This window comes from Castanea sativa, chromosome 1, assembly GCF_040712315.1.
Source record: "Castanea sativa cultivar Marrone di Chiusa Pesio chromosome 1, ASM4071231v1".
In the NCBI taxonomy this organism is placed as follows: Eukaryota; Viridiplantae; Streptophyta; class Magnoliopsida; order Fagales; family Fagaceae; genus Castanea; species Castanea sativa.
This window is the reverse complement of record NC_134013.1, coordinates 9,436,794-9,448,818: the sequence shown is the minus strand read 5'-3', so window position 1 is coordinate 9,448,818 and position 12,025 is coordinate 9,436,794. Positions and strand designations below refer to the sequence as shown.

Below are 12,025 nucleotides of genomic sequence, written 5' to 3'. Positions count from 1 at the left end.
TACTATTTATGGGTCTCATTGTACTATTTCAAATAACTTTTACCTTTATCTATAGTACTTTTAGCAAAAAAAATTTCAATTTTAACAAAATAAATGTATATCAAACAGACCCTAAGTACTTGGGAAATAATTTATTTTTATTATTATTATTATTATTTTTTGCTTGAAACTTGGGGAATAAATTATTAAATTTACTTAAACTACTTATTTTATTTTATATTACTGAAAAGGCTTTCAAAGTTGTGTCATGTGTGACAGAGGCCAAACCTCCCTTGTTTTTTTTTGGTTTTTTTATTTATGACTTTGAGTTAAAAGACAATGGCAATAGGAGTACTACAATGACTAAGGGGCTGTTTGGTAGTATATTTTAAACGACAGTTTTCAAAACATAGACATGAATGCAATCAAGAATACAACTCAGCCAGAGATCCAAACAACCTTTTGATCTCTCAAAAACATCTCTTAATAAGAAAAAAATGTCATACATTTTGATCCAAAACACACACACACTAAACAAGTCTAATCGATTTTATATTTCAAAAACAAGTCAAGACAGTTTAGTGAGCATATATTAACGCATGTAAATCTTGTGATGACCAAATCACATTATACCTGCACGTATATCAAGAGTAGCAAAGAATATTGCGTGTTATGTGTGAAAAACATCGCAAGATTGCACAAGTATCTCAAAGTTATGACGATTTGAGATATGAGAAAATCACTTTAACTTACACACAATCATAACTATTTGTTGGGGACTATCACCTTCGAGGTATATCCTATAACTCCCACATCTCCTAGAAAACACGCTTGCATATGTATTTTCAGAAAATACAAACAACGTTACCAAAACCTTGAAATAATTGGTGACTTTTGTAAATCTCAACAAATCTTTTGAAGAAAGTTTAGCTCTAAATCGGTTTGAAACTGTTTCCTCGATTTGAGATCATATGTAATATAACGAGAAAGTTTAGCTAAAAAAAAAATTAAGATTAAAAAAAATTAATCTCAACCATTAAAAAAATTGTAAAAAAGTGAAAAATTAAATAATAAAAAAATTGCAAAAGAGAGTAATTGCACATGATGCAATACCTAGGTCTCAATCCATTGAAAAGACTATTTGTGTCTAGTTTTAGTTACATAACTTCTTTAAATAATACATATGTATAGATAGTTTTATAAATTGTCACGTGATGAGATGAGATGAAGAAGATAATTTCAAAACAGTTTGGACATAAATTTTATCCTATGTATGATTGATTGATTGTGTTGTATAAAACTCCTCTCTTACAAGATTTAGTCTCGCACTTATTTATTTATTTAAAGAAAATTTGAAAACTCATTAATGTCAAGAAGTCAAGATGAAATTACATAATATGTCATAAGATTAAAATGAAATAATCGAAATTTTTTGTAAATTTGGATGTCTATTTGAGGAGGTGGTAGTATGTGTAATTGTGTTATGTAACACCTCTCATATAAGGATGAGTTCCACACTTATAGAGTCTCTCCACAAGAGAGGAGTGTTGTATATTATGGTTACACATAGGAGAAAAAAGAGAGACCTAATATCCCGAATATACTAATATGTACTGATTATCAAAGTCCTGCACTTATTTATATCAAAGTCTTGAGTTAGATATAACTGTAATTTTTATATTTATTGAAATAAGTTTAAATGTCAAAATTTTGTTTTTTTGACATAGCATAGTATTTTTTTTTTTTTGTGTGGTTAGTATTATTATTTTAAGAATTGCATCTTCATTCATTATATATATATATAAACCATTAAATCATCATCACAGTAGAATTATTATCCCTTGGTAGCATCGAATAAGACCTGAGGGATTTTTTTTCAAAATAATCAAATCCCTCAAACAATTTCATTAGTTAGCAAGGTTTTGAAACTATTTAGCAATCTAACAAATTGAGTTGGTTAGACTCGATTTTGCTCTTTGAAATCGACCAACGTGGAGTCGAGTTGCAGAAACTTCCCGTATCTCCATAGCAGAAACTTCTCATATCTCCCTACAGCAGCAAACCCAAACCCAGCTCTTTGATCTTCACAAAAACAACAAACACCCAGGCGAATCCACCTACAGCAGCAAACCCAAACCCAAGCGAATCCTCCATCTCTATGTTTTCTTGTTCTTTGGTTTGATTTCCTAGCTTGGCAGGGAAATCGAGTTGCGGAGACTCGATTTTGCTCTTTGAAATCGACCAACGTGGAGTCGAGTTGCTAAAACTTCCCGTATCTCCATAGCAGAAACTTCCCATATCTCCATACAGCAGCAAACCCAAGCCCAGCCCTCTGATCTTCATAAAAACAACAAACACCCAAGCGAATCAACCTATAGTAGCAAACCCAAACCCAAGCGAATCCTCCATCTGTATGTTTTCTTGTTCTTTGGTCTGATTTTGTAGCCTGGCAGGGAAATCGAGTCGGGGAGACTCGATTTTGCTCTTTGAAATCGACCAACGTGGAGTCGAGTTGCTAAAACTTCCTGTATCTCCATAGCAGAAACTTCCCATATCTTCCTACAGCAGCAAACCCAAACCCAACCCTTTGATCTTCACAAAAATAACAAACACCCAGGCGAATCCACCTACAACAACAAACCCAAACCCAGGCAAATCCTCCATCTCTATGTTTTCTGGTTCTTTGGTCTGATTTCGTAGAGTTGCAGAGACTCGAGTTCCATGGAACTCGACCTCTTCACACTCGATTTAGCACAACAAAATCGAGTTCTCTACACTCGATTTGTTAGATTGCTAAATTAGTTTCAAAACCTTGCTAACTAATGAAATTGTTTGAAGGATTTGGTTATTTTGAAAAAAAAAATCTAGACCTGAGAGGTGATGAAATCGTGTGGCTCATTTCCGTCCACGTGACAACATCCTAGAACTGTTTTGTTTTGTATGTACATAACTTTGTAATTTTTCCTTAAATTTTTTATATATATTTAGTCATCCATTTGTAATGAGTTCCTTTTTTCTTTTAATATAAAATTTTAATTTTTTAATGAAAATATTTAAAGAATAAATTTTTTGATGAATAATTTGTTTTAACTATTTACGTCACCATATAAGTCAATATAGAAATTAATGTAATGATATCTTAATTTTCTTTTTCTTTTTTTCTTTTTTTGGTTAAAAGGGCAATATTATTAATAAACGAAAGGAAAACTAAACAGGTATAGATGCCATACTAGCAGCAACAAGTCTACAATAATACAAGCCATTGTGTCCTTAGAGCACTTGTAGCAGTGGAGCTAAATAGCTATATAGCTATTTTAGCTCCACCAAAACACCAAAAAGAAGCATGCAACAGTGGAGCTAAATCTATATTTTTTTAGCTCATTGCTACAGTGCACATCTATAGATAGATGTGCACTGTTCATGAGAGCTAAAAAAAAAAAAAAAAAAATTTTGTGTTCATAAAATATTATTTTTTATTGTGGTGTTTTTGTTGTAGTGAGATGTATTATTTTATTGTGGTAGATATATTATTTTATTGTGATGTTTATATTATTTTATTGTGTTGAAAGCTAAAATAGATCCACTGCTGCAGCATGTGTGTAGATAAAATAGATAAAGTAACTTTTAGTAGAGCTAAATTGCTAAATTTTTAACTCCACTGTTGTGAATGCACTTAGCTACTAATGTCTCTAGTTCAGCAGTAAAAGGAAAATCAAAAACTACATAGTCTTCCCTCATAGAGCTGTCCCATTTTTCTAGCCAATCAATGCATTTGTTGGCTTTTCTATACATGTGGATCCAGTTCCCAACAGAATCTTTAATGCATCTTATTTTATTTCTGTGGCGTCTCACCACAGTAGTAACATGAAAAAACGAAGTGTTGCATTCCCTAAAATTGGCTGCATTTAATCTTGACTTAAGAGCCCAATATTCCTCTTCCTAAAGCAAGATAAGTAAATATTCCTCGATTAATTTCTTTTCCAAGTCCAGCAAGGAATCATTGGGGTTTTTAGCCAGAACTTTTTGGGCACCATTCAGTCTAGCGAGGACTCTTCTCTTTCTAGCAAAAAGATTTTCAAACACTCAAGCATTTCAATTTTTTTGCTCTGTTAGCAAAGTCTAAAATGGCCGTATGTAATCCTCTGTTTTTTGGCCATGCTTCCTGCACAACTATAGGAAACTCCGAATGCAGTAGCCACATTGTATGAAAATGAAATGGTTTAATGAGGTGGCTAACATTTGGCCTACATAACTCCAAAAGGACCAGACAATGATCTGACCAGGTTCTAGGCAAGTGAGTCACTATAGCATCAAAATATAGGGTTCGCCAAGTTGGGTTAGCGAAACATCTATCAATCCTTTCTAATATAAGGTCAGTGATGGGCCTACAATTCATCCAAGTGTATTTTGGGCCAGCAAAACCCAAATCTAGCATATTAAACTCGTCCAGACACTCTTTGAACTCTAATGCTCTATTTAAATTGACACAATTCCAGCCAAACTTATCATCCCCACTTAGCACTTCGTTGAAATCACCCAACATGAGCCAAGGGAGATTATGGAGTTGACTAACAATTTTCAAATTATTCCATAGAATTTTTCTTTCAGCTAATCTAGGACTAGCATAAATAGATGAGATAAGCCAAGATAAATTAGAGGGAAGCACCTTAACAATTGAGTGGATTTCTTGCTCCGTAGCTGATAGCAGAATTACTTCCACGTCTTCCATTTTCCAGAGAATCTAGAGTCCTTCGGCATAACTAACTGTATCTGTTACAATACTCCCATAAAATGACAGGTCTTTTATGATTTTTGCAGCCTTATCGCCACCCACCCTCGTCTCCGTTACCACCATAATAGAAGGTTGGTGATTAACAGCCATTTCAAAAATTCTTCTTTTGAAATCTGCATTCAAAGCTCCTTTACAATTCCACAGCAGGATATTCATTTTAACAAACTAAACTAAAGGAACCTCAATCTCCATAGGATTAGTATTCATTACAGCTGCTTCCACCAAACTCCATCCCATCCTCCTTAGTATATCCTTGGATCCCATCTAATTCGATTTCCATATCATCATATATTTCAGAATGCCCACTATGTCCTCCCTGCACCAGAGAAGTGCGTCGCATCTTTGCACTAGAGCAAGAATTTGGATGAGCTTTAGAGTTGGGTGATTTCTCATGTGAGTCGTGACTGCTCCTTTAAAGTCTACCAACTTCCTTTCTTGGATGGCCGCCGCTGCCTGCTTAGTTCCTCCGATGCCTCTGACGAGACCGCTGGAACATCCGTGAGGAACTTCCACCACGGGTTGGGTGTGAGGTTCCATGCAGGATGGTCCAGTGTAAGGTTCCCTGATCTGATGCTTGTTGGGGTTAAGGGGAGTATGTGCTTCCACGCTAGCCCCAATTCCTCCTCGAACCATCTCGACGTTTCCGTTGGAGCGGCCTTGATTTGTGAGATCACCTCGTCCGGTATTACCATAATTCTGTTCCCATCCCGTCTCTGTAGAAGTCTGGATTTTCTCATTGCACGCGACATTCTCACTACTCAAGGCTTCCTGATAGACCTCCATCTCGTTCTTGTCTTACACGTTCGCTGTCCTTTGCGAGTTTTGCACTGCTATAGCACCCGTATTACCAATAGTTGGGTCAGCCAAATCCCTAGAGTCAGCTATTCTGAGATTTTTTTTTTCCTTCAACACCCTTAACATTTGGCTCCAAAAAGTCCGCTTTGCCCTCAAAGTCTAAAGAAATTCCTTGGTTTGAGTTGTTGGGCCCACAAGCATGGCTGGACCTGTTAGAGCTCTTTTTCCTAATAACTACCATTTAGGGCCTATAGTTGGAATTCGACTGGATAGTTTCTTTTTGTTCATTAGAGACAGGCTCACTTGCTTCTGCTCCTTCTCTGACTGCAAGCTTGATATGGTATGGGCAAGAATCCTGCTTATGTCCCAAACAGCAACAATAAAAACAAAGCATTGAAATGCCTTCGTATGTGACTTTTTGAATCAATCTGCCCACATGAACAGAGGTGATAAGTGGCTTCTCCAAATCAACTTGCACACACAATCTAGCACATCTTCCTCTAGATTCAGATGCTGTATACGAATCAGTGCAAATGACAGGTCCAATAGCGTTTCCAATCTCTCTAAGAACTACAACATCATAAAACTCTATTGGCAATTCAAGGAGTCTCACCCACATTGCAACTGAAGATAGTTTGGCCTCAGATGCCTTAAAATAAGGTTCCCACTGTTTAATGGCAAGGAAGTGCTCCCCTACAAACCAAGGTCCCCCCCCTCCCAAGCACCTTATCATAATCATCACTACTACTAAATCTAATCAGAAAGAAATCCTTTCCCAGATTTACACAATCTAACTTAGCCAAAGGTTTTTGAAGAGGATAAAATAGGAGACGGATCTCTCTTCGTGAAGCATGACGGTACGGTATTGACATGTGGATGGTCGACGGGTCAATGTTAAAAGGACACGTAGTGGACGGTTGTAACATTTGGCCTCCGTTGGTATTGATTAGGCTTTAAGGATCCCTAACCGAAATCAACTTGCATCTCGCGATAAGTCTAATATGGCTTTGCTTGATCTCCACACAAACGTGAATAAAGAGAGTTCTTGCGTCATGGCCGTTTGCAATAAAGAAAGGTAACCAACGGAAGAACTTACCCCTATGACGGCCCTATGGCCGTTTGCACAATGGGGGTTAGACATCATGGGTCCGTTCCCGACAGCGGTGAGGCAGCTAAAGTTCTTAGTGGTTGGTATTGACTACTTCACCAAATGGGTGGAAGTAGAGGCTCTGGCCACTATCACGGAGAAGAATATCCGTAGTTTTGTATGGAGAAGTATTATTTGCAGATATAGAATTCCGAGGGTACTGGTTTCGGACAACGGGAAACAATTCGACAACGACACATTCAGAGACTTTTGTTTCCAGCTTGGGATTAAGAATCACTATTCATCGCCCCGCCCACCCGTAGGCCAACAGACAGGTTGAAGTCATGAACCAGTCCTTGCTTAAGATTATCAACACCTGGCTCGAGGGGGCAAAGGGCATATGGCCGGATGAATTACCAATTGTTTTATGGGCGTACAAGACAACGACGAGAACACCGACAGGGGAAACACCGTTTCGATTGGCGTATGGTAGTGAGGCTCTCATACTAGCAAAGGTAGGATTAATAAGCTACCATGTGGAGAACTACGATGAGAGCAAGAATGACGAAGCTTTGCGTTTACAGCTCGACTTTGTGGACGAAGTCAGGGCCGCAGCTGCACAGAGATTAGCGAGATACCAAGACATGATGGCAAAACATTACAACTCCAAGGTTAGGCACAAGGATTTCCAGGTGGGAGATCTGGTCTTAAGAAAAGTACTCGGCGCTACAAAGGATGCCTCTCAAGGAAAACTGGGTCCTAACTGGGAAGGACCATACATGATCATTTCATGGCATAGGAAGGGAACGTACTACTTAGAGACACTAGACGGAAGAAAGCTGAGCGATCCATGGAACGCGGAGCACTTGAAAAAATACTACCAGTAGACAAAGGGCAAAGACAACAGCAATATCTACCTCCTCATTTCCAGTTTATTTTTAGATAGTCATAATTTTTACTTCCTAAAGCCAAAGTTTTATTTAATTTTCTATGAACAATATAGTCTGCCAGTCCGTTATAATAAGAGGAGTTTTATTCAGAACGTATGGAATATGTTTTGCTCAAAATCTACCAAGTCCACACAGTGGATGGATCATCCAAAAAAGGATGAGAATGTGTTAAGTCCACACAGTGGACGGATCATCCAAAAAGGATGAACATGTGTTAAGTCCACATAGTGGACGGATCATCTAAAAGAATGAAAGCGGACGGATTATCCAAGAAGGATGAAAACCTATCTAGTCAACAAAGTGGATGGATCATCCAAGAAGGATGAAAATCTAACAAGTCCACAAAGTGGACGGATCATCCAAAAAGATGAAAATCTAACAAGTCCACAAAACGGACGTATCATCCAAGAAGGATGAAACATAACAAGTCCACATAGTGGACGGATCATCCAAGAAGGATGAAAACCTATCTAGTCCACAAAGTAGACGGATCATCCAGGAAGGATGAAAATCAACCAAGTCCACAAAGTGGACGGATCATCCAAGAAGATTGAAAATCTAAGAAGTCCACAAAATGGACGGATCATCCCAAGAGGAATGAAAACCTACCAAAACCACGCAGTAGACGGATCATCCTATCCAGAATGCAATGTACATGTCCACAAAATGGACGGATCATCCTCTTAAGGATGAATATGTGAGTCTAAAAAGTGGACGGATCATCCTCTCAAGGATGAAATGTATGAGTCAAATTGTGAGATGGACAGACCTTACAGGTAAAAGATGACTTAATCGTATATAAAAGTTCACATTTGGACGGACCTGTGCGACATGATTAGATTATCTATTGTACGAGCCATAAATTAAAAAAATGCACGACGGATAAAAACAAGCAAATAAGCTAGTTAAATCCTACAAGAGGAATTATGTCCACAAACAAATTACGATGGTTAAAAGCTGTCCTTAACATTTAAAAAAAAAAAAAAAAACTACTGATGATGCTGGGGGGGAGTGCTTTCAAGTTTCTGATCATCGTTTGGTTGAACTTGAGCAGGAGTCTAGCCTTCGTCCACAAGAGCATTAACAGCAAACAAATCTTCTGTACTCTCTGAATGGATAGAGTGGGCTAATGTCTGCCCTTAGACGTCTATGGAGACATGGGACACGTCTAGATTTGGATAGGAGGCCTTGACTTGACGGAGGGCATCATCAAATCCTTCAGCAAAGGAGCTCCCAAGTTCTGCTAAAAGAAGGTCGGAGTCACGATACTCCCGTATTGGGCTTCACGGATCTGATTCCTAGTGTCCGTCACCTCCTTTTCTTTATCCTTCAAGATTTGTGTCAGCTGCTTCGTCTGCCTCTCTAGCTCTCCTCTGACTTGCTCAGAGCAGGTGAGTTTTCTCTCCATGTTGATCTTCTAGGCCTTCAGATCATGAAGCTCGTCCTCCATCAACTTATTCTTCTTCCTGAGACGGTCCAAGGTTGTCTCATGATTCAGACAACGACCCATCAGCCCCTTCATCATCAACATGGCCTGAAAGCAAAGTCAAAATGAATATGATAAAAATGACGGATAAGAAAGGACGGGTTCAAGGTTGAGGACGGGTTTAAAATACCTGAGCAATGGTAAAAAGACTCGTCTCTCCCATTGCCTCTGTAGCATGGTTACCGAGGTCCTCATAGTCGTTAACAGTCATGATAGACGATAGTTTTTCTAAGGCATACTCAGAATCTTCTTGCAGAAGGACGGGTGGTTTCTCACTAGCAGGAGCTGGACCTTTCATCAAACCTTTACCCTTTTCATGCCCCATGGGGGTGACCATCCTTTTGGTCTCGGCTTCCAGCGCTACGACGGGCTCAGGGGTTGTTTTCTGCTTCTTTTGCTGACGGTCCATTTTCTCCGGTTGCTTCTGTTTGGACAGAACGGATGAACCCGTCCCCTTAATCTGTTGACTGGCCTCCTGTTTCTTCTTAGCCGCTTGTTGCTTGATAAAGGCTCTTCTTTTGGCAGCGTCCATTTCTGCAAAGAGAAGACGAATGTGCAGCGTTAAAAAAGTATGAGTAAAAGAAACTAAAAGCGTTTAATGACAGGCTTACGTTTGCGAACTCTATTATCGTAACGACGGGCGGCTGAAGTTGGTTTCGGGGCCTTCACAATACTAGTGGAGTGTGTCAAGGGTGACTAATTTTGCCACGTCCTCTCTTCGAGCTTGGTCTTATTAAAGATCCTCTCCAAAAAGCTCCACTGCTCCAAAGAAACTTGCAAACGGTCTTGAGCTGCAAAAGAAGACGTTTAGAGTAACTTACAAAAAATAAAGGCAAGGTTTGAGCACACACAGGAACTAAACTAAGTGCATACCCGACAGAGGCATTATGTCCCATGTGGTGTCGACGGGCATATATTTGTTATCCCCTGGACGACACATCCACTCGTCCCCTTCCATGAAAAAATACCTACTCTTCCAGTCCCTATTAGAGTCGGGTGTATCACGCACGAGCCTCAACAACGGGCTACTAGCTACGAAACTATACATGCTTTTTGACTATGTGATCTCAGTGGGACGGTAGTAGTGAAAAAAATTCTTCCACCGTCAGCCTTCGTGCACCGTCTGACATGGCCCCGTACAAGACCTCCACGCCTATGAAAACCCTCCAGGCATTTGGGGAGATTTGTGCGACGGATAGACCTAGGTATTGAAGGAGTAGACGGTGGAGAGAGCTCAGAGGAAATCTGAGCCTTGCCTTTAGCATTTGCTCATAAACCCCAATACCTTCAACACCCTTATAGTAACATTTCTCGGATTTATAGGGGAGACGGAGACGAATGTTGTCAGGAATCTAGTACTTGGCCCTAATAGTTTTGAAATGAGATTCTTTGACTGTGGACCTAAAATCATTGACCGTCCACAGGGGTAGCATTACGAACTCCCTAAGGCCGTTAGGGCCAATTACAGATTGAATGGGGGGATCGACGCCATCTAGGCCATCACTTGATGTTTCCTTTGAACTATCTGACTCCAAACCTTCGTCATATGAGGAGGGAAAAGTAGCGGACGGATTCATTTCTTCACTTGAAGTGTCAGGGTCTTTTTGACTTGACGGGAATCCTTCATTGTAGCCCGCCCCGTCGCGAACAAACGAATGATTACTCGGCGCACTAGACATTACCTACATATGACGGTCAAACCTAAGACGCCGACGGATTTACAGAAAGTGCGTGGATTTAAAAAAAAAAAAAAAGAGAAGAAAAAGTTCAGTGAAATACATACCGGATTGAAATCAAACAATAGGAGACGACAGAGAGATTAGCAGGACGGTACAAGTGCGCAAAATAAACGACGGTGGCACTCCGATTGCAAAATTTATATAAGGAGGTGAGAATGAAGAAAGAGAAGGCAAGCTTTTATAGAGCAAAGGGCACAGAATACGAAGGGACACCTCGCTTAGAGTGAACAGCTAATAGATGAAGGCCGCGTGTCCTTTGTCATAAATAATCCTAGCCCGTCTGGCTTGATAGGTTACCATGAGAAAGGAAGACTGCCACTCCATGAGTCCATCTAGTTTGTAGTGACGGATTCAAGGAGTGAGGGGGCAACTGAAGAGGATAAAATAGGAGACGGATATCACTTCGTGAAACATGATGGTATGGTATTGACATGTGGATGGTCGACGAGTCAATGTTAAAAGGACACGTAGTGAACGGTTGTAACATTTGGCCTCCGTTGGTATTGATTAAGCTTTAAGGATCCCTAACCGAAATCAACTTGCGTCTCGCGATAAGTCTAATATAGCTATGCTTGATCTCCACACAAACGTGAATAAAGAGAGTTCTACACGTTTCACCATAATCAAAAGACTCCTATAAGGAAAAGAACTCTATAAGGTATGCAGAATCGAAGAGGTGTTATCCTAAAAGGAAAGGGTTTCCTGGCCAAGGCATGGATGATAACCCTACACCAATATAAATACCCCAAAACCCTCGTTCATTAAGGTACGCATTATTAACTCGACTCTGGCACTTTAGGGTTGTGAAAAAACTCTAACTTGACCTTCGGAAGGTTTGTGGCCGGCACCACACTGGTGCTCTTTGCTAGGTCTTCTTTTTTTGTTTTGCATGTGTTGTTTTGATTTGGGAGTGTGTGTAGCTTACTGGTGATTTTTTCGGCATCATCAGTTTCCATAAAGTATTGATTTTGAAAGTAAGGTAGTTGAAACCCACAATCCTACCATATACTTTCACTATCAAAGCTTTGGACCATGGTGCTTTGATACGAGAGAAAGTTTCCTTGGAGAGTTTGACCTCAACCATGCCTTCTATCAGCGGCTCCAAATCCGTATCTGACTCATAGTTATCATCCCAGTTCCTCTCAAAACTGAAAGCTTGCTCATATGCACCTGGGATGTCCCCCAGAAGCGTATCTC

At 39.6% G+C, this 12,025-nt stretch overlaps 1 protein-coding gene across 1 annotated transcript; it reads left to right on the top strand.

Moving 5' to 3' along the window:
- The first annotated feature begins 6,997 nt into the window (after positions 1-6,997).
- On the top strand, positions 6,998-8,687 carry LOC142605893 (uncharacterized). The gene is made up of 2 exons (XM_075777337.1): positions 6,998-7,345; positions 8,658-8,687. Exons 1-2 carry the CDS (start codon positions 6,998-7,000, stop codon positions 8,685-8,687), a joined length of 378 nt encoding a protein of 125 aa, XP_075633452.1.
- Positions 8,688-12,025: the final 3,338 nt, after the last annotated feature.